The sequence below is a fragment of the Mustelus asterias genome, chromosome 17, assembly GCF_964213995.1.
Source record: "Mustelus asterias chromosome 17, sMusAst1.hap1.1, whole genome shotgun sequence".
In the NCBI taxonomy this organism is placed as follows: domain Eukaryota; kingdom Metazoa; phylum Chordata; class Chondrichthyes; order Carcharhiniformes; family Triakidae; genus Mustelus; species Mustelus asterias.
The window spans coordinates 19,690,018-19,717,243 of NC_135817.1; the positions used below are offsets into that span (position 1 = coordinate 19,690,018).

A 27,226-nucleotide genomic window follows, 5' to 3' on the forward strand; every position below is an offset into this window, starting at 1 on the left:
CAGAGAAGATTTGCTAGAATGTTGCCAAGGCTGGAAAACTGTAGCTACAAGGAGAGATTGGAGAGGTTTTTTTTTCCATGGAGCAAGGAAGGTTGAGGGATGACATGTTGAGGTATACAAAACTATGGAGGGGTAGAGATAGAGTAGACAGCAAGAACCGGTTTCCCTTCACAGAGTTCAAAAACAAGGGGTCATAGATTCAAGATAAGTAGCAGAAGGATTAGAGGGTACATGAGGAAAGATATTTACACAGTGGGTGGTGGCTGAGTTAATGGTGAAAGCAGAGACGCTAAACTCCTTTAAAAAGTACCTTGCCCTGCACCTTAAGTGCTGAAAGTTGCAGGGCTTGCAGGGGAAGATGGGATTAGAAAGGGTACCTGGGTGTCTTCGGGTCAGCATGGACAAGATGGGCTGAATGGTTCCATTCTATGCTATATAATTTCTATGGTTCTTTCTAAACTTTTGAGACAAGCAAATTGCAGATTTCTGTAGTTGGGTGTATGAAAGAGAACCCTTTACCCATAAATTGCATAGCTCTGATTTTAAAATTACGTTCAAAGAGCAATAATACAACATTATAAATAACGAGAACTCCAGCCCTTTCATTCTGCCCAAAGATTTTTAATACTTCACTTCAATAACCTGTCATCACTTCATAGTTTATAGTTTTGTCTTTTTATTTCAGTAGACATTGAAAAAGTAAAATACTGAAGAAGTGAATGAACCAAACGAGGTGCTGTAAGGGTGTAATAGGCATTATCATAATTCCTTCATCCTGGACCTCCCTACCCAACAGCACTGTGAGATCCCATTCACTCGGTCAAGAGGTTGGCCTATTATCACCTCCTTAAGAGCAAGGAGGAATGCCAGTATTGCCTATATCCCAAGATTAATAGAAAAATCCAATCTGAGCCCAGGATGAAAGAGCGAGACAAATCACAATTTGAACCATATCCATTGGAGCCAAAGCAATTCTTCATACCATAATAAAGTGCAAAACTGATATTTTATTCTATTCTATGGTTGTCCACAAAGTATTCAAGCCTATCGTTAATGCAATGCCAGCAGACTAGTCAAAAATAGATTAAAATCAACAAAACTATTATATTCTTGCAAGACACGTGAAGGGTCTTTCTAATGATCTGACATTAACATTGCTTTACTGGGTGGTTAGCACTGCTGCCTCACAGCGCCAGGGACCCGGGTTCAATTCTGGCCTTTAGTGACTCTGTGGAGTCTGCACATTCTCCCAGTGTCCGAGTGGGTTTCCTCTGGGTGCTCTGGTTTCCTTCCACAGTCCAAAGATGTGCAGGTTAGGTGGGTTGGCCATGCTAAATTGCCCCTTAGTGTCCCAACATGTGTAGGTTACGGGGATTAGTGGGGTAAATAAATGGGGTTACAGGGATAGGGCATGGGTAAGATGCACTGTCAGAGAGTTGTTACAGACTCAATGGGCTGAATGGCCTTCTCCTGCATGCTAGGGATTTTATGATTATATTCTATTCTAACTTTGGGACTAATTATTGTGCAACCCAAAGTTACATCAGAATATTTCCCCTCTAACCATTAACGAGTTGACACTTTTTAGTAATTTTATTAAGTATATTTTAAATAAATGACTTAATCTTCACAGGTTAGAAGGTACAAATCCAAAGTTCTCAAGTAGAAAGACTCCAGTCAACAAACCAGGCCTCCTTAATACAGACCTGCAAAGTGCTCAATGCATATATTCAGATATCTTCATCTATTTGCTGATGTGTTACAGAACCTTCCATGTTGGCACTTATGAACAGAGCAGCCCTTGGTGAAGCTTGACACATTAATTTATTGGCAGACTGTTTCACTCCTTTGTCTTCTCAGGAAGTTATAGTCACAAACATGTCAACACTTAAACAGCTAAAGCACAGAATCACTCCTTCAATAATTTGCCTCATTTAACAGTTGTCAAGGACTTCACCCAAGTGTCACATTTTATTTTATTTGTGAGGTATGCAAAACTCTAACATGATCACTTCGTTCAGAATACAGCAACCTACACTAAGTCATCCTTCACCCCAAGCCTTACTGATCTGTTTCCCAATGTCTCAAGACATAGAGTCATAGAGGTTTACAGCATGGAAACAGGCCCTTCAACCCAACTTGTCCATGCCGCCCTTTTTTTTAAAAAAACCCCTAAGCTAATCCCAATTGCCCGCATTTGGCCCATATCCCTCTATACCCATCGTACCCACGTAACTATCTAGATGCTTTTTAAAAGACAAAATTGTACCCACCTCTACTACTACCTCTGGCAGCTTGTTCCAGACACTCACCACCCTCTGTGAAAAAATTGCCCCTCTGGACACTTTTGTATCTCTCCCCTCTCACCTTAAACCTATGCCCTCTAGTTTTAGACTCCCCTACCTTTGGGGAGTTTTTAATTCATTCAAGGGATGTGGGCTTTGTTAACTGAACCAGCATTTATTGCCCATCCTTAATTGCCCTTGAGGGGGCAGTGGGGAGCAGTCACCAGTCACGCAGTGTAGGTACACCCACAGTGCTGTTAGGGAGGGAGTTTGACCCAGCGAGAGAGAAGGAACAGTGATATATTTCCAAGTCAGGATGGCCAGTGGCTTGGAGGGGAACTTCCAGGTAGAGGCATTCCCATGTTTCTGCTATTCTTGTTTTTTTAAGATGATGGCAGTCATGGATTTGGAATGTGCTAAGGAGCCTTGGTGAGTTCCTGCAGTCCATCTTGTAGATGGTACATACTGCTGCTGCTGTGAATTGGTGGTTGAGGAAGTGAATGTTTGTGGATAGGGTGCCAATCAAGCGGGTTGCTATGTCCTAGATGGTGTTGAGCTTATTCACTCCCCCTCTCCATCCCTTCAAATGGGCTTGCCAGTCCTCATCTTTGTAACCCCCTCCAACCCTGAGATCGCTGCACTTGTTAGCATCATCAATGTTTTCGTCTGCACTAGTGGCGGCTATGCATTCAGTTGCCCAAGACTTAGTTAAATTACAGCTAAACCAAAGCTGTCATTGAACTGATACTACGGAAATAAACTGCAGAATCCGGGGATGATTACTTCTATACCATGCCTCAGCTAAGCTTTGCTTTTTGTTCTGAAGTGGGGATGTTTACAAAGACTTTGATTTTCAAGCACGGAATTCTCTCGGTTTCCAGGGAATTTCTGAGTCATTGCCGATACATTGATTACTCACCTTTGTCCTTGTTCTTTTCTTTGCCCAATGAATCCAATTTCCGCCTTAGTGATTTTTTCCGTTTTTGTCCATCTGTAAATAAAATAACAAAATTAAAGATTTATTTATTGAAACTATATTTGTTAAGTGTACAGGAAATTTAAGGACAATCTCCAGAAAATATTTAAGGCATTATGTGATACAAAATATATAACAAAACATTTTCAGTTCAAACAAAATTAGGATCTGTGCAATGTTTTGAGTCTTTTCTTCCTTCCTTAAGACTCAAGACTTTTGGCTTTCACATTTTCCAATTATTTTCATTGGCTTCAAGGATGGTAGCACAGTGGTTAGCACTGCTGCTTCACAGCTCCAGGGACCTGGGTTCAATTCCCGGCTTGGGTCACTGTCTATGCGGAGTTTGCACATTCTCCTCGTGTCTGTGTGGGTTTCCTCCCACAGTCCAAAGATGTGCGGGTTAGGTTGATTGGATGTGCTAAAATTGCCCCTTAGTGTTCTGAGATGCATAGGTTAGAGGGATTAACGGGTAAATATGTAGGGATATGGGGTTATGGCCTGGGTGGGATTGTGGTCGGTGCAGACTCGATGGGCCAAATGGCCTCTTTCTGCACTGTACGGTTTCTATGATTTCTTTGACATGTTCCCTTGTCTCGATATCCATACAGGTTACCACAATGTGCCCAGGATGATGTGACAGGCTTAAACATTCACTCCCTCCACCACCAATATACGGTGGCACCAGAGTGCACTGTATGGAATGTCATTTATGATTTTGATATAAGCCATTTTGGAACTGTGGCAGGGGTGGATCATGGATCATAGAATAGTACAGAAGGAGATCAATTGGTCCATTGAGTCTGCACTGACCACAGTCCCACCCAGGCCCTGTTCCCGTAACCCCTCATATTTACCCTGCTAATCCCCCTGCCACTAGGGTCAATTTACATAGAACATAGAAAACTACAGCACAAAACAGGCCCTTCGGCCCCACAAGTTGTGCCAAACATATCCCTACCTTTTAGACCTGCCTATAACCCTCCATCCTATTAAGTCCCATATACTCATCCAGGAGTCTCTTAAAAGACCCTATTGAGTTTGCCTCCACCACCACTGACGGCAGCCGATTCCACTCGCCCACCACCCTCTGTGTGAAATACTTCCCCCTAACATTTCCCCTGTACCTACACCCCAGCACCTTAAACCTGTGTCCTCTCGTAGCAGACATTTCCACCTTGGGAAAAAGCCTCTGAGAGTCCACCCGATCTATGCCTCTCAACATCTTATATACCTCTATTAGGTCTCCTCTCATCCTACGTCTCTCCAAGGAGAAAAGACCGAGCTCCCTCAGCCTATCCTCATAAGGCATGCCACTCAATCCAGGCAACATCCTTGTAAATCTCCTCTGCACCCTTTCAATCTTTTCCACATCCTTCCTGTAATGAGGCGACCAGAACTGAGCACAGTACTCCAAGTGGGGTCTGACGAGGGTCTTATATAGCTGCATCATTATCCCCGGACTCCTGAACTCAATCCCTCGATTGATAAAGGCCAGCACACCATACGCCTTCTTAACCACCTCCTCCACATGCGGGGCCGATTTTAGAGTCCTATGGACCCGGACCCCAAGGTCCTTCTGATCCTCTACAGTACTAAGAGCCTTTCCCTTTATATTGTACTCCTTCATCCCATTTGACCTGCCAAAATGGACCACTACGCATTTCTTAGAATCTTAGAAACCCTACAGCACAGAAAGAGGCCATTCGGCCCATCGAGTCTGCACCGACCACAATCCCACCCAGGCCCTACCCCCACATCACTACATATTTTACCCACTAATCCCTCTAACCTACGCATCCCAGGACACAGGGCAATTTAAGCATGGCCAATCAACCTAACCCGCACATCTTTGGACTGTGGGAGGAAACCGGAGCACCCGGAGGAAACCCACGCAGACACGAGGAGAATGTGCAAACTCCACACAGACAGTGACCCAAGCCGGGAATCGAACCCAGGTCCCTGGAGCTGTGAAGCAGCAGTGCTAACCACTGTGCTACCGTGCCGCCCATTTATCTGGGTTGAAGTCCATCTGCCACTTCTCCGCCCAGTCTTGCATCCTATCTATGTCCCTCTGTAACTTCTGACATCCCTCCAGACTATCCACAACCCCACCAACCTTCGTGTTGTCGGCAAACATACCAACCCATCCCTCCACTTCCTCATCCAGGTCATTTATGAAAATGACAAACAGCAAGGGTCCCAGAACAGATCCCTGGGGCGCACCACTGGTGACTGACCTCCATTTAGAAAAAGACCCATCTATACACACACTCTGCTCCTTTGGGCAAGCTAGTTCTGGATCCACAGGGCAGCAACACCTTGGATCCCATGCCCTCTCACTTTTTCTAGAAGCCTTGCATGGGGGACCTTATCGAACGCCTTGCTAAAATCCATATAAACCACATCTACCGCTTTCCCTCCATCAATGTGTTTAGTCACATTTTCAAAGAACTCCACCAGGCTCGTAAGGCACGATCTGCCATTGACAAAGCCATTCTGAGTATTCTTGAGCATACTAAACCTCTCTAAATGCTCATAAATCTTGTCCCTCAGGATCTTCTCCATCAGCTTACCAACCATTGAGGTTAGACTCACCGGTCGGTAATTTCCTGGGCTATCCCTATTCCCCTTCTTGAAAATAGGAACCACATCCGCAATCCTCCAATCCTCCGGCACCTCTCCCATCTCCATCGACGACGCAAAGATCATCGCCATTAGCTTGACCAATCAACCTAATCCGCACACCTTTGGACTGTGGGAGGAAACCGGGATACCCGGAGAAAACCCATGCAGACACTGGGAGAATGTGCAAACTCCACACAGACAGTGACCTGCGGCCGGAATTGAACCAGGCTCGAACGAGACTGGAAAGTCCCACCCGAGGCCCATGGAAATTTTCATTGTTAGACCCTCGCCTGCTCCGATTCTGTGGTGGGCAAGGTGGTAGAGTTCTGGCCGATGAGTTGCGATGGGGGGATATTTGCACGATCACAAATTTGGAGTATTTAATCTTTATATAAGTTTTGGGGCTGAGCAACTTGCCAAAACTCACCAACAGTAGTTCAAAAGCCTACCTGAAAGGCAAAGACAACAGGTGCATAGAACACAATCAAATGCAAGTTCCACATCATCCCAACTCAAGACATATATCATTGTTCCTTCATTGCTGTTGTGTGAAAATCCTTGAACTTCCTGTGTAACAATATATCTTTACCACACAGAATGCACTGATTTCAGAAGATGGCACCCCCCCCCCCCCCCTTCTGAAGGGCTACTAGGATAAATTGCATGCTTGCTAGCAATGCCCACATCTCAAAAACAAATAAAAAGAACGATTTGAACTACTGGAATTATCCTGCACAATTGAAAGGTCATTATCTGCAGTTTAGAAAGAGTATTCCAACATGATGGGTGGCACAGTGGTTAGCACTGCTGCTTCACAGCTCCAGAGATCCAGGTTCGATTCCGGCCTTGGGTGACTGCCTGTGTGGAGTTTGCACATTCTCCCCGTGTCTGCATGGGTTTCCTCCCACAGTTCAAAGATGAGCAGGTTATGTTGATTGGCCAAGCTAAACTGCCCCTTAGTATCACGGGGATTAGCAGGGTAAACACGTGGGATTACAGGGATAGGGCCTGGGTGGGATTGTTGTTGGTGCAAGCTCAATGGGCCAAATGGTCTCCTTCTGCACTGTAGGGATTCGATGATCACACATCAAGACTCCATTTCAGGCTTTGACAATCCTATTTACTATTAGATAGAAAAATAATATGCTACCAGTTCCTGGGGAAAACAAAATGTTCACAACATCAATGGTCAATTTCTGTTTGGTTAAAGGAACATTTTATGTGCATAATAGTTCTCTGCTTCTAACTACCATAGGAGCTACACTGATCCGACCCAAGTGATTCAAACCAGTTCTTTCAGATTTGAGCATCTCAGCTTATTTTAAATACCCTTGAAATGAGTAGCCAGCATTTCCTAGGGATATAATAACTGACCTTTTCTTAAAAAAAAAAAGAGCTGTCAGTTAAACACAACAGTGAGCTACTCACATTATTGCATTATGTGGCTCAGTTCCTCTCTCAACCCTGTAACTTTAGAAAAACCAAACATACTTTGGGCTGAGGACAGAGAAGTTAGCTCTCGCTCGTTTTAAAAATGTGTGCAGTGACCAGAGTTTAAAAAAGGTAAAACTAGGCAGACATAGTTAATTTTCTTGCAGTCTGTCCTAAGATTGTGGTTCCAAAAGTATTTTGATCACTGTTTTAATCTAGCATTCTCCATCAATTGCAATATTTACAATAGGTACATATTAATGTTTGTCTATGTTCGGTGAGCAACCAATTGAAAAATCCTACGTAAACCTTTGTTCGTGAAACCTACCCTAACAGGATTTTGCAATGTTCTGCGATGTGTTGACCTTCTGTCCAATTATTGTAGTTGTGCAGCCTGACCACAAGTGTTGCTGCAGAGCCTTTTCCACTCTCTGGGCTCTTCTTTCAGTCACCCGCCCTGAGACAAAGGGTGAGATTTACTGGCCACGCACACCCCATGACTGGAAATTTCTGCCCAAACTCAACAGATCTTTAGATGGTCCACTGGATTTTTTGTCTCACCTGCTACAATTCCCGCAGTGGCTGAGATAGGAAATTTTCAGCCAAAGTGTACATCAGATCCCACCATCCTTTGACAAAAAATAATCCATGGAAAGAAGAATCCCATTTTACAGTCTAAATGTGTGGTCCCAATGGTTTACAATAATGATCGCAAGGGGATCTGCAGAATATGTTAGAGTGGACAGCCCCACAGCCTTTTTAAAAAAAAAACAACAGTGCTCCTGAGGGTGAATGGACAAAATTGTCCAGCACACAAAGGGAAGGACCAAAAAAAAGTTTGGTGTTGATCCCGACAGGGAAGAGTTTATTTCGTAATGTACATCACGTGGTAGTACCCTTGCTGCCGAATTTAATGGGAACTTCATTACCAAGTTGGTGCAAGGCGAAAATACAAGCACGGTCTAAAAATCTGCTATACCTTTGAGTTGGGTATAAAATTATACTGAGGACCAGGTCACTGCGAGCAAATTCTGTTCCAAACAGAAGTGTATCCAGAAGTAAGAGGGGGTTTATAAATTATTTGGCGTCAGGGGTTAATACTGGAATTTCACAGGGAAATTGTATAAATCTGGCCACACTGAATAGGGCAATTAAAAATCTTAAAATACAACTCACAAATATACTCTGGGAAGGGAACACCAATCAGGACACAAATACAGGAAGATCGGGCAATGAGAATTCATTTGAAGGATATATTGAGTGAGTTAGAGAATAAGGCAAAAACAATGCATTCACTAGGGAAGATCACAATGTCTTAGAAGAAATGGCTCAAAATGATGTATCGGTCATGTTCAGATCCTGGCTGCTGAAACCAACCCAAGAGAATATGAGACAGCTGCATGAGGGCGAAGTCCCCTCATGGATCACTAATGATCATTCAACTTTCTTTCAGAGGATAAAAATAGTATCACAGCCTGCCAACTCAGGGGATTGATTCAGTCTTATTCTGTCCAGGTCAAAGGTGAAACTACTAATTGGAGCAGAAGAACATAAGAACTAGGAGCAGGAGTAGGCCATCTGGCCTTTCGAGCCTGCTCTATCATTCAACAAGATCATGGCTGATCTTTTCGTGGACTCAGATCCACTTACCCACCCACTCGCCATAACCCTTAATTCCTTTACTGTTCACAAATCTATCTATCTTTGCCTTAAAAACAGTGAGGTAGCCTCAACTCCTTCACTGGGCAGGGAATTCTACAGATTCATAACCTTTTGGATAAAGAAGTTCCTCCTCACCTCAGTCCGAAGTCTGCTCCCCCTTATTTTGAGGCTATGCCCCCTTGTTCTAGTTTCACCCGCCAGTGGAAACAACCTCCCTGCTTCTATCTTTTCTATTCCCTTCATAATATGATATGTTTCTATAAGATCCCCCCTCATTCGTCTAAATTCCAATGAGTATCGTTCCAGTCTACTCCGTCTCTCCTCATAAGCCAACCCTCTCAATTCCGGAATCAACCTAGTGAATCTCCTCTGCACCCCCTCCAGTGCCAGTACATGTTTTCTCAAGTAAGAAGACCAAAACTGTACACAGTACTCCAGCACCTTATACAGCTGCAACGCAACTTCACTGTTTTTAAACTCCATCCCTCTAGCAATGAAGGACAAAAATTCTCTATCTACCCGCAGTGGTTGGTGAGATTTAACCACTGGCAATATATTGGATGAAAACGTAGGATTGATTTGTGATGGCAGTCATTTATCATAATATTTATCCATGTGCAGTAAATTTGGGAGATTATGCATTAGGAGCTTGGCTGGAAGGGCATAACACACGGAGAGAAGTGATTGTGTGCCCATTTGAGAGAAGGGGTCATCCTGAAGCAACATGTTGAATTTGATTTATTATTGTCACATGTATTAGTATACAGTGAAAAGTATTGTTTCTTGCACGCTATACAAAGCAAACCGTACATAGGGAAGGAAAGGAGAGAGTGCAGAATGTGGAGTTACAGTCATAGCTATGGTGTAGAGAAAGATCAACTTAATGTGAGGTAGGTCCATTCAAAAGTCTGATGGCAGCAGGGAAGAAGCTGTTCTTAGTCAGTTGGTACGTGACCTCAGACTTTTGTTTCTTTGTCCAGACGGAAGGAGGTGGAAGAGTGCATGTCCGGGGTACGTGGGTCCTTGATTATGCTAGCTGCTTTTCGGAGGCAGCGGGAAGTGTAGACTGTGTCAATGGATGGGAAGCTAGTATGAGTAATGGACTGGGCTTCATTCATCACCCTTCGTAGTTTCTTGCAGTCTTGGACAGAGCAGGAGCCACACCAAGCTGTGATACAACTGGAAAGGATGCTTACTATGATGTATCTGTAGAAGTTGGTGAGAGTTGTAGCAGACATTAGTCTCCTGAGAAAGTAGAGGGCTTGGTGGGCTTTCTTAACTATAGCGTCCGCATGGAGGGACCAAAACAGGTTGTTGGTGACCTAGACACCCAAAAACTTGAAGCTCTCAACCATTTCTGCTTCGTCCCCATTGAAGTAGACAGGGGAATGCCCTCCACCGTGCTTCCCGAAGCCAATGACCATCTCCTTCATTTTGTGCGTTTAATCAGACACATATAAATTGTACATTGGGTTAGCTCTAACAGCCTCCAAAGTTAATACAAGCTGCATACGTAGGAGAACAGGAACACCACCATAGAAAAGGAATTTAGTAATGGACATGAAGAACCATATCTTGGCCCCAAAGTGACCTTTTGTTTTACCCCCAGGAAACACCAATCAGGATTAATAGCCAAGAATTGATAAATACTTACCATCATAAAACAAAAATTAGTGCAAAAGATAGAATGAAGGGACAATTACGTGAGTATGTGAAAAGATTTGGTTATAATGTCCCACAGCTGCCCGAAGTGAAAGGATTAAGAGAGAGCGCCGCTAAATCCCAGAAAGTGTGTTGCCGCTTGCAGCAACAAGTACAGTATATTAATAAAAGGATTGATGATATCAAGATTACCACATAGTGAGAGGATTTATGGAACTGGGGCATGAATGTGAACAATCATCCATGGATTAGGATTACATCACGTTAGTCTTCATTCAATTTCTAATAATTCACTCTCTGCTACTTAATTGCTGTATCAACAACTGCCCTCATAACCTCGAACTGTGACCTTTTATGAGCTTTGAAACCTGTTATGAGCCCAGCTGATGGTACTACTGGACAAGTCAGATCCCGGGGTGGAATCTGGCTTGTAAATCCTAACTTTTATTTTCTTCTTAGATACATGGAGCAGCTACAGAAAAGTCACAGAAACTGCTGATGAACTTTTAACAAAGAATAAAACATTAAACAAGAAAAGATGATCTATAATACACTACTCCTTCACCAGCTATATCTTTACTGATATATACAGATTTGTAAGGATAACACACATTACAAAATCTATCTTATACTTTAATGTTCACAGCAAGTAGACAGTCCATGTAAACCAATAGGCAAACTGTGGTCAGACAAACCACACTTCCAATTTCCACTCTTGAAGAATATGCCTTAGAATCGTCACCTAATCAGCACTTCTCCCAGACGTCTTCAACAAGGATCCACCTCCAGGGTTTCAGCTCCCCTTCTGGTGTTCTCCGGCACTTTGCAGTCCTGCCTTTTAACTTGAAACCTCTGTTCTTCATCCTTAACAGGATCTGGCCCTCAATTACGTGCATTCAAGCTTTTCCTTCCACAATCTCTTAGATACACAACCCTACCAATAGAACACCACGGCCTCACAGGCCAATAGTAAAGAGTCACCAACCTTTGGGTCTCCTTGGATCTCTGGCTTCTTGCAAGCCCATGTTACCCCCAGGTCTGCACTTTGCAGTCCTGTCTTTTAACTTGGAACCTCTGTTCTTCATCCTTAACAGGATCTTCTTCCAGATTCCTCTTTTTTGACTAAAAGATCTTCTTGGAACTTTCTTCTGCCCCTCCCCTTGGTTTTGGGACCTTGCTGTTCTTTAGTTTGGGACCTTGTCTCTGCTGTCTACCTTCATTCCCTACATGTTCAGCAGATTCTATGTAGCTACTTTCTACTGGGTCATCTTCTTTTACCTGACTAATACTGCTTTTGCTGTTTCTGTAGACCCCTGTTGCTAAGCAACAGCATAGCTTCCCCCAACTTTAGAGTCATAAAACCTCATTAAAATGCAGGCATCTTTTAAAGTGAAACTAAAACTCAAGTCTCCTGAACACGCAGTTCAGAAATGTAAATTAAACTTAAAAACTTAAAGCTAGAGTTGATGCCCAACACGCACAAATATGAAGTATAAATTACTGAAAACTATCCATTTCCTAACAAACTCCAATGAGATGCTAAAAAGATAATTCCAACTGGATAAATGACAAAAATTTGTAAAATATCTTTATTTAAAATATTATACCAGTATTTTATAAAGAGGAGAGGCTGTAGTCCCGAGGCCTGCACTCTGCAGTGAACACTCATCATGTTCCAGTGTCTCTCCTCTCTGGTGACCTGTCCAATCTCAGCTTGTCCAGGAGACCCACTTCCTGCTACCTCATTCCCATAAGCTATCAACTAACTCTCATTCCAAGCTCCAATGTTATTAACTGTCCTCTCCCCTCAGGTACTGTTCTTCTTTATTTCAAAGTTACCAGCATTATTCCCTACTATAAAAAACCCTTGACACGTCCATTCTTGCACACCAATGCCCTAACTCCTTTCCTCTTCTAAGTCTCCAAATGTGTTGTTGCCTTTCAAATTTATGCCCACATTTCCTAGAACTCCCTGCAATCAGGTTTCCCGTTCCTGCCACAGAAACTAATATCTCTTATCAAGATCACAAATGGCCTCCTACATGACAGTGACAAAAGTAAACTATTTCACTTCATCCTTCTCAACATGTCTACAGCCTGACACATCTGATTACACCATACTCCTCCAAAACCTCTTCACCAGAGGCTAATTGGTTCGAACTGTGCTCACCTGGTTTCATAGAAGTCATAGAAGTCATAGAAACCCTACAGTGCAGAAGGAGGCCATTCGGCCCATCGAGTCTGCACCGACCACAATCCCACCCAGGCCCTACCCCCACATATTTACCTGCTAATCCCTCTAACCTACGCATCTCAGGACTCTAAGGGGCAATTTTTAACCTGGCCAATCAACCTAACCCGCAAATCTTTGGACTGTGGGAGGAAACCGGAGCACCCGGAGGAAACCCACGCAGACACGAGGAGAATGTGCAAACTCCACACAGACAGTGACCCGAGCCGGGAATCGAACCTGGGACCCTGGAGCTGTGAAGCAGCAGTGCTAACCACTGTGCTACCGTGCCGCCTCATTCCTAACTATCTAACCGCACCAGGAAACCATCTACAATGGCTTATTCCAAATTCCCGTTGTTATCGCTGGTGTTCCACAAAAAAAAATCTATCCTTGGCTTCCTGCTATTTCTCATCCTCCTGCTGCTGCTTGGTGACACTATCCAAGAAACACATTGCTTTCCACATGCACACTGACAACACCCAGCTGTACATAATCCCCACTTATCTCAACCCTCCACTCTCTTTGTTATCAGACTGTTTGTCTGACATCCAAAATATGTGGATTCAATCATCCCAATATTAGAGGAAATTTCTATTCATTTTCTTTGGTCCAGGCCACAAACTCCACTTGCTCTCCACCCTAATGATGGAAGCAGATTCAAAAGCATCTTTCTTAAGACAACTGGATATATAGCTGAAATGGAAACATTTCCAGTGCTTTGGGGAAAAATGCAGGGGAGTCGGACTAATTGCATAGCTCATTTAAAGAGTTGGCGCAGACAAAAAAAGCTGAATGGCCAGCTTCCACGCTACAAGTTCTTTGATCTGGACTTCAGAGAGGCCTGAACTGCGCATGCTGCTAAAATTTCTTTGAAGACTCGAAGGTAAAGAGATCAATCCTCACCTATCAAAAACTTCCTACTTCCAAAAGGTTTCAGCTGACTGTTCTCTTCAGATAGAGGGATCTGGGTGTCCTCATTCATGATTCACAGAAAATTAGTATGCAGGTACAGTAGATAATAAAGACAGCAAATAGAATGTTGGCATTTATAGCTAAAGGAATATAAAGGTAAGGAAATACTGTTGCAACTATACAAGGCATTGGTGAGGTCGCACCTGGAGTATTGTGCACAGTTTGGTCCCCTTATTTGAGGAAAGATGTAGTGGCATTGGAGGCAATTCAGAGGAGGTTCACCAGATTGATTCCAGAGGTGAGGGGTTTGTCGTATGAAGAGAGATTGAACAGTTTAGACCTATATTCTCTGGAATTTAGCAAAAATGTCATAACTTGAGGGGGAGACCAAATTGAGGTATACAAGGTGAAAAAAGGTATGGATAAAGTAGACGTGGAGTGGATGCTTCCTCTTGAGGGATATTCTAGGATGAGAGGTCTTAGGATAAGGGGTCTCAAATTTAAAACAGAGTTGAGGCGAAACTACTTCTCCCAAAGGGTTGTGAATCTGTGGAATTTGCTACCCCAAAGTGCGGTGGATGCTGGGACAGAGAGTAAATCTGAGGAGTTAGACAGATTTTTAATTGGTAATGGGTCGAAGGGTTATGGGGAGAAGGAAAGTGGGGATGAGGAGCATATCAGCCATGATCAAATGGCAGAGCAGACTCGATGAGCTGAATGGCTTAATTCTGCTCCTATATCTTATGAACTTATGAATGAACAAACAAAGTTGCCAGTCAACAGCCACGGATTTTATTTTTTCATCTTCACCAACCCAACTCATTTAATTTCAATAACTAAAAAAAACTTTCAGTTTTTGCTTCCAACATGCTTTTAATTGCATAAATTTATCACTCATGCCCAGTTGCTCTGAATTGAGTGGCTTGCTGGGTCGATTCAGAGGGTGCGTAATAGTGGACCATATTTGTGCAAGGCTGGAGTTGCATATAGGCTGAACAAAATAGCACGTTTCCTTCCTTCAATTAGGCAGCTCCATGGTCACCTTTCACTTAAAGAAAATGACAACAGAAATTAACTATAGAACCATAGAAAATTACAGCTCAGAAACAGGCCTTTTGGCCCTTCTTGTCTGTTTGTCTGAGGGAAACTAGATACTTTCATAATCATCATAGAAACCCTACAGTGCAGAAGGAGGCCATTCGGCCCATCGAGTCTGCACCGACCACAATCCCACCCAGGCCCTACCCCCACATATTTACCCGCTAATCCCTCTAACCTACGCATTTTAGGATTCTAAGGGGCAATTTTTAACCTGGCCAATCAACCTAACCCGCACATCTTTGGACTGTGGGAGGAAACCGGAGCACCCGGAGGAAACCCACGCTGACACGAGGAGAATGTGCAAACTCCACACAGACAGTGACCCGAGCCGGGAATCGAACCCGGGACCCTGGAGCTGTGAAGCAGCAGTGCTAACCACTGCGCTACCGTGCCGAACCATTTTATGCCTAGTCCCACTGACCTGCACTTGGACCATATCCCTCCACACCCCTCTCATCCATGAACCCGTCCAAGTTTTTCTTAAATGTTAAAAGTGACCCCGCATTTACCACTTTATCCGGCAGCTCATTCCACACTCCCCCCACTCTCTGCGTGAAGAAGCCCTCCCTAATATTCCCTTTAAACTTTTCTCCTTTCACCCTTAACCCATACCCTCTGGTTTTTTTCTCCCCTAGCCTCAGCGGAAAAAGCCTGCTTGCATTCACTCTGTCTATACCCATCAAAATCTTATACACCTCTATCAAATCTCCCCTCAATCTTCTACGCTCCAGGGAATAAAGTCCCAACCTATTCAATCTCTCTCTGTAACTCAGCTTCTCAAGTCCCGGCAACATCCTTGTGAACCTTCTCTGCACTCTTTCAATCTTATTTACATCCTTCCTGTAACTAGGTGACCAAAACTGTACACAATACTCCAAATTCGGCCTCACCAATGCCTTATATAACCTTACCATAACACTCCAACTTTTATACTCGATACTCCGATTTATAAAGGCCAATGTACCAAAGGCACTCTTTACGACCCTATCCACCTGTGACGTCACTTTTAGGGAATTCTGTACCTGTATTCCCAGATCCCTCTGTTCAACTGCACTCTTCAGAGTCCTACCATTTACCCTGTACGTTCTTCTTTAGTTTGTCCTTCCAAAGTGCAATATCTCACACTTGTCTGCGTTAAATTCCATTTGCCATTTTTCAGCCCATTTTTCTAGTTGGTCCAAATCCCTCTGCAAGCTTTGAAAGCCTTCCTCACTGTCCACTACACCTCCAATCTTTGTATCATCAGCAAACTTGCTGATCCAATTTACCACATTATCATCCAGATCATTGATATAGATGACAAACAACAATGGACCCAACACCGATCCCTGCGGCACACCACTAGTCACAGGCCTCCACTCAGAGAAGCAATCCTCCACAACCACTCTCTGGCTTCTTCCATTGAGCCAGTGTCTAATCCAATTTACTACCTCCCCATGTATACCTAGTGACTGAACCTTCCTAACTAACCTCCCATGAGGGACCTTGTCAAAGGCCTTGCTGAAATCCAGGTAGACAACATCCACCGCCTTCCCTTCATCCACTTTCCTGGTAACCTCCTCGAAAAACTCTAATAGATTGGTCAAACATGACCTACCACGCACAAAGCCATGTTGACTCTCCCTAATAAGTCCCTGTCTATCCAAATATTTGTAGATCCTATCCCTTATCACACCTTCCAATAACTTGCCCACCACCGACGTCAAACTTACTGGCCGATAATTTCCCGGATTTCTTTTGGAACCTTTTTTAAACAACGGAACAACATGAGCCACCCTCCAATCATCCGGCACCTCCCCCGTGAATACTGACATTTTAAATATGTCTGCCAGGGCCCCTGCAAGTTCAACACGAGCTTCCCTCAAGGTCCGTGGGAATACCCTGTCCGGTCCTGGGGATTTATCCGCTCTGATTTGCTATGTGATGTATATCCAAACATACAACATGGCCAGTGCTTGGTGATTCTCCACATAGCTGCATAGTTGAGGAAAAGAACAATGCAAGAAAAGTCTTTCCAATGTGATAGCGCAAGAAAAATTTAAGTGACCTTAAAAGAACCTTACTATCCTTAAAAACTGCACTGCAGGGAATTACTTGGATCGCATTTCACCCAATTATTCCCACTGATCAGGGAATGACTGGCAGTGAAACAGAAGAAGATTTGAAGGAAAAAAAGCATAAGTTTGAACTTTTGATACATGTTTTGCTGTGCTTTTGTACATTTTTGTTTTAAAAAAAGGAAAAGGGAAGGGTCCAAGACTGATATAGGCAGCGGCTGCAGAAGAGAACAGATTTGGAGGGTTGAATGTTTTTCCTGCTGCAAGCTTTTTTGGTTAATAGTTCATACTAACAGCAGTTTTAAAATTCTTATCCAGGTTTTCAAATCCCTCCATGATCTCACGGCCCCCCACCTCCCCCCCTTTCTATATAATTGCCTTCAGTCCCACAAGCCCGAGTTATTTGTGTTTTTCTAATTCTATTCCTTACACATTTCTTAATATTATTTTAATCCTTCCGCCACTGGTGGCAGCTGTGCCTGATGTTGCTTAGTCCCTCAACTCCAATTCCCTTCCTAAACCTAGCCACCTCTCTTCCTCCTTTTAAGGCACTCCTTAAAATCCACCCCGGTATCATCTTATATGGTTCAGTGGCAACTGTTGCTTGATAACAGCATCTTGGGGCATTTCATTATATTAAAGGAACGTATACAAAAATAAATTGTTACATGAACAAAGAGGAATCAATTTTTGCAACCTTTACCATGCACAGTTCAATGAGGAAGCAGGAATGCAATTACATGGGCAAGGATTGGAAGTGGATTGCTAGCCTGTTATTGTATAGGTGTAGCAGAAATCCGTAAGGACATACTTGTGTCCACTGTATCTGTAACTATACTCATAAGCACTGTGTATTCCATAATTATACATATCACACACACATATTTATTTGTGTGTATAAGCGTAAAAATATATTTTTATAAAATAATATATCTGCCTCAGTTATATACACCCTGTATAGACATAATTATGAGGATATCTTGCGCATTAAAAAGAGGAATGACTATACTTTTAATTGATTACAACTAAAAGAATCACTCCTATCTTTTGGAATGCAAAAATACATTATGGCTTAATGTTTGGTCAAAGGATGGTATGAAATATTATAGCACACTCTGTCAATTGGCGTAAGACAATGGCCCAGATGGAAGCTAAATTCCCCCATTATTAAACTAAATATTGTGGTTTTAGAGCTCCATCTCATAATAGCACATGGAATCAGCTCAGCGTCTACCAGCCAGGTCTTCATCCTTTCCATCATTAGTGGGGCTTTCACAACTCCAGTGTTGCAAAAGTAGCTTTTGAAAATTCTTCAAGCTGGTTATTTTAAAGCAGAATTAGTGAACTATAAGACAGATATTTGATGGATTTTTGTCTCAAGAGCTTGCGCGCGCATACACACCATTATTTTTACAATCAGAACATAAGCAAGCTTTTGATCATTCAATCTACTGTAGATCGCAACATACAAGTGTACCTGACAGATTACAGGACCCTATTTTGTCAGTAACAAAAACCATGTTTAGTCTTTTACTCAGCATTTCTGCTAAGAAATACTATCTTCACAGCAGGAGTTGGCCTCAATTTTTAGTTCAGAAATATGGCAGCATGGTGGGATAGTGGGACACTGTGGGTTCAATTCCAGCCTCGGGTCACTGTGTGGAATTTACACGTTCTTCCCATGTCTGCATGGGTTTCCTCCGGGTGCTCCGGTTTCTTCCCACACCCCAAAGATGTGCAGGTTAGGTGGATTGGCAATGCTAAATTGTCCCTTGGTGTCAGGGGGCTAGTAGGATAAATACATGGGGTTGAGCGGGTGGGGCCTGGGTGGGATTGTTGTTGGTGCAGGCTCGATGGGTTAAATTGCCTCCCTCTGCACTGTAGGAGTTCTATGATTTTATGATATGTTTAGGGTTATTGTTACGATTCCAGTTGATGTTACTACTAGACGGGAACATCCCAGAGTAGAACCAGACACAAGCCAGAGGGTGGTTGTAGAGGGTTGTTTTTCAAACTGGAGGCCCGTGACCAGCGGTGTGCCTCAGGGATCGGTGCTGGGTCCACTGTTATTTGTCATTTATATTAATGATTTGGATGAGAATATAGAAGGCATGGCTAGTAAGTTTGCAGATGACACCAAGATTGGTGGCATAGTGGACAGTGAAGAAAATTATCTCCGATTACAACGGGATCTTGATCAATTGGGCCACTGGGCTGACGAATGGCAGATGGAGTTTAATTTAGACAAATGCGAGGTGAAGCATTTTGGTAGATTGAACCAGGGCAGGATTTACTCAGTTAATGGTAGGGCATTGGGGAGAGTTACAGAACAAAGAGATCTAGGGGTACATGTTCATAGCTCCTTGGAAGTGAAGTCACAGGTGGACAGAGTGGTGAAGGCGGCATTCAGCATGCTTGGTTTCATTGGTCAGAACATTGAATACAGGAGTTGGGACATCTTGTTGAAGTTGTACAAGACATTGGTAAGGCCACACTTGGAATACTGTGTGCAATTCTGGTCACCCTATTATAGAAAGGATATTATTAAACTAGAAAGAGTGCAGAAGAGATTTACTAGGATGCTACCGGGACTTGATGGTTTGAGTTATAAGGAGAGGCTGGATAGACTGGGACTTTTTCCTCTGGAGTGTAGGAGGCTGAGGGATGACCTTTATAGAGGTCTATAAAATAATGAGGGGCATAGACAAGGTAGATAGTCAATATCTTTTCCCAAAGGTAGGGGAGTCTAAAACTAGAGGGCATAGGTTTAAGGTGAGAGGGGAGAGATACAAAAGTGTCCAGAGGGGCAATTTTTTCACACAGAGGGTGGCGAGTGTCTGGAACAAGCTGCCAGAGTTAGTAGTAGAGGCGGGTACAATTTTGTCTTTTAAAAAGCATTTAGATAGTTACATGGATAAGATGGGTATAGAGGGATATGGGCCAAATGCGGGCAATTGGGATTAGCTTAGGAATTTTAAAAGAAAGGCGGCATGGACAAGCTGGGCCGAAGGGCCTGTTTCCATGCTGTAAACCTCTACGACTCTATGAGAACCCTGGCTCAAAAGGCTGTAACTTTTACTCTTTGTTAAGAAACTGTGGATGAACGGAGTAACATGATGGTCAGTTAGCTTTTGACAACAAAAACAAACATTTATCGAAACATAAAAAGTTTGACTCCTTCACTCCCATTTATCTTTACAGATGTATACAGATTCTTGGTTAACACAGGTCACAAAATATCTCATATGCTATACTGTTCTCGATATACACACAGTCCCTTTAAACTCATAGGCTGACTGGTTCGACACACTCCACTCTGAAACCAAGTGGCAGACATTATCCAAGTGAACTTCCACGGATTTCTCCTCCAATCCACCTCAGATGATTCTTACACCATGAACCAACCTATCTCACTGGACTCTGGCTTCCACAGAAGTATTTTCAAACTCCACACTGAAGGAGACACACTTTGAATCTCCTTTCAAACAATGTTTTCCCTCAGCTGTACCCAACAAGGATCCACTCCCAGGTTTTACAACTCTCCTTTCAGTATTCCTTGGTCCTGAATGCGCAACACAAACTCTGATATCCAGCCACCAACTACTTCACAATTGCTTCAGCTACCTCTTCACGGGCTGTAGTAAAATATCACAAAGCTTAGGATCACTTCAGATATCTTTTCACTAGCCAACTCTTTCTCACCTCTGCCTTTAACTTCAACAAATAGTGCCCTGTTCTAGTTCCTCTACCTTCAGACTTCCTGGAAACTTCTCTTCCTCCTCTAGTTTTCATAACTAGCTGTTCTTTAGACTTCTGACATTCGCTTCCTTGCCTCTTGCTGCATTGTATGACTTTTCGTCTAGTAAAGCTGAGGGATGTTCCCTCTCTCCTTGCGAAGCTCCTTCTGCTCTGGCTTCCAGTTAAATCCTATAAGCTCTTTTCACTAAAAGTTGCCTCTGAATTCTAAGTAATGGCTCATTCTTTCTCCAATCTTTTACTTACATTAGACATCGTAAACTCTCCCAGCACAATGTAGTCACCTTTGTTTAACATAAATCTAACTGGAGTTTTAACCTTCCTTACACAGAAACACTAAATTAAATTCACTTAAATTGATACATTATTTCCAACAATACAAACCCACCACTTAAATCTACTTCTGCCTTACAAGTCAGTGCATGGGATAAACAGATGTTACAAAGAAAACATATGGGTGTATACAAAGCAGACCATGCATGATTAATGACAGAAATGAGACCTCTACCAAAAAAAATGAAGTACGACGCTGGTTTCAAACAAGAAGTCATAACATTTCCTAACTCATCAAATAAGTGCAGTGAGGGAATTCAATTTTGGTGAAAAATTGGTGCAAGAGTGAAAAGAGGAGGAATTTGCCTCAAAGAAAGTGCCCAAGTCCAAATGTGCCACGAGAACAGGGACCAGCCACTGGCCTGATCTTGGAGAAGCACAGATCAATAGTAATCCTTGAAAATAGAATGGTTACATCTAGACAGGCAAATGAAGGATACCCATCTGGGCAAGGAATGTGCAAACTCCGCACAGACAGAAACCCAAGGCTAGAATCAAACTCGGCTCCTTGGTGCTGTGATGCAGCAATGCTAACCACTGTGCCACCATGCCAAACCTATGCATTAAGTGGCCTCTCATACAACAAAAAAAGCACTCAGCCTACTTAGACCTGCAGAATCCCATGGAATCACACATCGACATAAGACAAAACATTTACGAGAGGAGTGAGGGGCTGTGTTCTCTAACAGGAACCTTCTGGAATGGAAAACTATATGCTGATGAGTCATTTTTTGGTCAAGTTTAAGAATGCAAATCACTGCACTTGTGAAAAATTTATAATTCCCTGTTGAATTACTCTGGAAAGGAATACAGCTTGTTGACAGAAACATCAGGATTGCATTTAGCTAGTATTGAATTACTAACATTTTAACAGAGGGCTGTGTTCTCTCTTTTAAATCACACCAGGATGTAGCACTTGATACGAACCTTCTGTCCTGATATGCATATTAACTGTTTCAATGGTACGATAGAGTTCCTCCATAAACAGTAAGTGAACCAACCGCCAAATAGCGAGTTCTCAATCTTTGGCACTGACAGAACAAGCACGTCTCAGTCGATTTTAGTTGGAAATAGGAGACAGTGAACTACTTTGGGCCATTCTTGTATACCCCCAAGTATGATGAAAAAAGGAGAAGCGATGCATTGCAGATGCATGAGTGTGGATTGTCTGCATACTTCCTTGTATTTGTTGTGCAAATATAGGTGGAAAAAACATTCACAAATTCTACCCTTCAATATTTATATATTGACAGTTTGAAAAAATCTTGGCATGAGAGGATATTGAAAGAATGCATCTTCAGTAAATTGAAAGAGGTCTTTAAACATTCAGAAACATCCCTTTCACAGTCAGAAAGACTTTCACCTTTTGAGAAACATACAGGAAATACACAACAGGTCAGCCAGTGTATTTATGGACAATGTGATAGGCAGAACCTCAAAACGTGCTGGATTTGCAGCATTTATAATTTTGTTCTTTGCTTCAATTTGGACCCGCTTGTTTTTACCAGTTCAAATTCAGAATTGAAAAGAAAAATCTGGATCCAATCATTCACACAAGTACCAGTTGGTTCATTAGCTCTGCTTTTATCTTTGACGATGCTACAGTCTTCAACACCAAGTCCCTACCCATTCTTCACATCCCTAAAACATTTTACTTGCCAGAACCTTCAAACTAGTTCAAGCCCACTCCTAATATGTGGGGGTAGGGCCTGGGTGGGATTGTGGTCGGTGCAGACTCGATGGGCCGAATGGCCTCCTTCTGCACTGTAGGGTTTCTATGATAATTCAGGCTGACAATTCTATTGCAGTCGTGAAATAGGAAGTAGCATTAAACTGAGGCCCCATCTGCCCTGTCAGACAGGTGGGCATTTGGAGGTTGGTGAGGGGGGAATTCATAGTAGTCAAACTTCTGCTTAACGTGGGCACACTAAATGAGACCAAGCGCTCAATGAATCTCTTTTGCAATTTTACCGTTACTTAAAAGTCAACAAAAAATAAATAAAATTGGGACATGGTAGCCTATAAATAAAAAGGATGACATGATGACCAGCTAAATCCAGTACAGGGCAGCTTATTTTTTCACAGCATAAAAATCAGAGGAAATAGCACAACAAATATTCAGCTATTTAGCTAAATTCTGACTTTATTTTTGCCTTAACTGCTGCAATATGGTCCAAGATAATTATGAGGCTATTAGGAGAGAATTAGGAAACATAGGTTGGACTAGGAGATTACAGGGACTGGGAACGTCCGACATGTGGAGTTTTTTCAAGGAGCAGCTACTGCGAGTCTGTGATAGGTATGTCCCTGTCAGGCAAGGAGGAATTGGTAGGGCTAGGGAACCGTGGTGCACCAAAAAAGTTTCTTTGTTGGTTAAAAAGAAAAAGGAGGCTTATGTTCGGATGAGACGTGAGCACTCGGGTAGTGCACTAGAAAGCTTTAGATTGGCTAAGAGGGAGTTGAAGAGCGAGCTTAGAAGGGCTAAAAGGGGACATGAGAAGACTTTGGCGGATAGGGTTAAAGAGAATCCTAAGGCGTTCTATAGGTATGTCAAGAACAGAAGGTTGGTTAGGGCAAGTTTAGGGCCAGTTATAGATGGCAGAGGGAAGTTATGTGTGGAACCGGAGGAGATTGGTGAAGCATTGAACCAATATTTCTCTTCGGTGTTCACGCAAGGGGACATGAATATAGCTGAGGAGGACACTGGGTTGCAAGGGAGTAGAATAGACAGTATTACAGTTGATAAGGAGGATGTGCAGGATATTCTGGAGGGTCTGAAAATAGATAAATCCCCTGGTCCGGATGGGATTTATCCAAGGATTCTCTGGGAGGCAAGAGAAGTGATTGCAGAGCCTCTGGCTCTGATCTTCAGGTCGTCGTTGGCCTCTGGTATAGTACCAGAAGATTGGAGGTTAGCGAATGTTGTCCCATTGTTTAAGAAGGGGAACAGAGACTTCCCCGGGAATTATAGACCGGTGAGTCTCACTTCTGTTGTCGGCAAGATGTTGGAAAAAATTATAAGGGATAGGATTTATAGTTATTTGGAGAGTAATGAATTGATAGGTGATAGTCAGCATGGTTTTGTGGCAGGTAGGTCGTGCCTTACTAACCTTATTGAGTTTTTTGAGAAAGTGACCAAGGAGGTGGATGGGGGCAAGGCAGTGGACGTGGTATATATGGATTTTAGTAAGGCGTTTGATAAGGTTCACCATGGTAGGCTTCTGCAGAAAATGCAGATGTATGGGATTGGGGGTGATCTAGGAAATTGGATCAGGAATTGGCTAGCGGATAGGAAACAGAGGGTGGTGGTTGATAGTAAATATTCATCATGGAGTGCGGTTACAAGTGGTGTACCTCAGGGATCTGTTTTGGGGCCACTGCTGTTTGTAATATTTATTAATGATCTGGATGAGGGTATAGTTGGGTGGATTAGCAAATTTGCTGATGACACCAAAGTCGGTGGTGTGGTAGACAGTGAGGAAGGGTGTCGTAGTTTGCAGGAAGACTTAGACAGGTTGCAAAGTTGGGCCGAGAGGTGGCGGATGGAGTTTAATGCGGAGAAGTGTGAGGTAATTCACTTTGGTAGGAATAACAGATGTGTTGAGTATAGGGCTAACGGGAGGACTTTGAATAGTGTGGAGGAGCAGAGGGATCTAGGTGTATGTGTGCATAGATCCCTGAAAGTTGGGAATCAAGTAGATAAGGTTGTTAAGAAGGCATATGGTGTCTTGGCGTTTATTGGTAGGGGGATTGAATTTAGGAGTCGTAGCGTTATGTTGCAACTGTACACAACTCTGGTGCGGCCGCACTTGGAGTACTGTGTGCAGTTCTGGTCCCCACATTACAGGAAGGATGTGGAGGCTTTGGAGAGGGTGCAGAGGAGGTTTACCAGGATGTTGCCTGGTATGGAGGGGAGATCCTATGAGGAGAGGCTGAGGGATTTGGGATTGTTTTCGCTGGAAAGGCGGCGGCTAAGAGGGGATCTTATTGAAACATATAAGATGATTAGAGGTTTAGATAGGGTGGATAGTGATAGCCTTTTTCCTCTGATGGAGAAATCCAGCACGAGGGGGCATGGCTTTAAATTGAGGGGGGGTAGTTATAGAACCGATGTCAGGGGTAGGTTCTTTACCCAGAGGGTGGTGAGGGATTGGAATGCCCTGCCAGCATCAGTAGTAAATGCGCCTAGTTTGGGGGCGTTTAAGAGATCCGTAGATAGGTTCATGGACGAAAAGAAATTGGTTTAGGTTGGAGGGTCACAGTTTTTTTTTTTAACTGGTCGGTGCAACATCGTGGGCCGAAGGGCCTGTTCTGCGCTGTAATGTTCTATGTTCTATGTTCTATGTTCTAAGATGAGCAATTTCATTCTGGAATAATCTCAGAGCTCCATAACTCTGGTCCGCCTTCCTTTTTAAAAAAAAACATTAAAAGTTGAAGGAGAAAATTTGGTAACTATCAGCTGGAGAAAAAGAGAATGAATAAATTTGCTGCATGAAGATATTATCTGGAATTTTACCACCTCGCCCACTTCAGGCTCATAAGATCCTGCCCGAGGCCAATAGAGAATGCCGTTCTGCAGTAAAATTCCAGCCATTAGTTTTAACATTTGCTTTTAGGAATGTGGCTTGCTTGGGCCCATATCACAAGCCTTCATAACAGAGAGGGACACATTTGGTTTCGATTGGACCAACTGAGCAAGATACAAGAGGGGAGTTTGACTCGAGGAAATATACTTACTCTATTTTTGCTAAGAAGTCTGCTATATTCCTTCCATTATATATAACATTTGTTACTGCATCTGCAAGCTGCCACATTTACAATTTGCCTCCCTGTTATGCTGCCACATGTGATAAGTAAAACACATTAGAAATCATAGAAATCATAGAAACCCTACAGTACAGAAAGAGGCCATTCAGCCCATCGAGTCTGCACCGACCACAATCCCACCCAGGCCCCGCCCCCATATTCCTACATATTTTACCCGCTAATTCCTCTAATCTACGCATCCCAGGACACTAAGGGGCAATTTTTAGCATGGCCAATCAACCTAACCCGCACATCTTTGGACTGTGGAAGGAAACCAGAGCACCCGGAGGAAAATGTGACTGATTAATATTTTAAGATATATTATGAACTCATAAACAAATACAATTTATCATCAGGCTTGAATTTCATACTCAGAGCAAAAATCCAAACAAGTTGACTATTAAGGTGTTGTGGTAGACTAGAGGTCCAGGCTAATGCTCTGGGAACATGTGTTCAAATCCCAGCTGGTGGGACCTAAATTCAAATAATAAATCTGAAATAAAAAGCTAGTCTCAGTAATGGTGACCATGAAAACAATCATCGATTGTCAAAACCCATCTGGTTCACGGATGTACTTTAGAATGGAGGAAGATATAGGACTATGAGGAGCAGACAGGACCGTGCGATTAGTTTGGCGTTGATACAGGGCTATGGTGAGAGAATGGAACAGTGTGACTAGTACGGTGTTATGAAAAGTGAAGGGGGCAGTGGAATTAGTTTTAGACTAATATAGGGTAATGGGGAGAGAGAGCAGGATAGTGGGATTACTTTTTGATTGCTCTAGTAAAGAGTTGACACAGATGATTTGAGTAGCTTTTTACCGAGATGTAAATATTTCTGGTTTCGTGGGAGCAGTTTCAGCCCAGTTAACTTTTGCTCAAAATAAATCAGAGTTTGAGGTCCTTTCCTAATGCTAGTGACAAGTGCACAGCCCACAGAACTTAACCTCAAAAAATGTTTTAAAAATGACCACACTAGTTATTCATACCATAGCTGTGAGGTAACAGGTTATGGCTAAGTTTACATTACTTATACGCTTGAAAGTAATATGCCACAGATGATAAAACAAGGTCAAGCATGGAGAATTATTTATGACCACAACACTTATGGAAATTATACCACAAATGATGATATGCTTTCAGTTAAGTATAAACAGATAAATCACAAATCCTTGAGCCACAAAAAACTACTTAACTGCCTTAACTGTTTTTGTACACCACAGTTTATGCTGAAGAGACATTATTAAAAAGTGTGAAATATGGAATATTAAAAAAAATAAAATACTAGAAATACTCAACAAGTCAGAAAGTATCTGCAGAGACAGAAACAACTAACATTTCGGGTGGATAACCTTTTTGTCAGAACTGGAAAAGGTGACCCACACATT

The 27,226-nt window shown here is 42.8% G+C and overlaps 1 protein-coding gene across 2 annotated transcripts in view; it reads right to left on the bottom strand.

The window, feature by feature from the left end:
• The window catches only part of LOC144506361 (rho GTPase-activating protein 6-like), a 725,901-nt gene that overhangs the window by 140,932 nt on the left and 557,743 nt on the right, over positions 1-27,226 (bottom strand). For both annotated transcript variants that reach the window (XM_078232372.1, XM_078232373.1), the window contains exon 3: positions 3,205-3,276. In XM_078232372.1, coding sequence (XP_078088498.1) covers positions 3,205-3,276 — 72 coding nt within the window. The remainder of the gene's footprint in view (positions 1-3,204; positions 3,277-27,226) is intronic.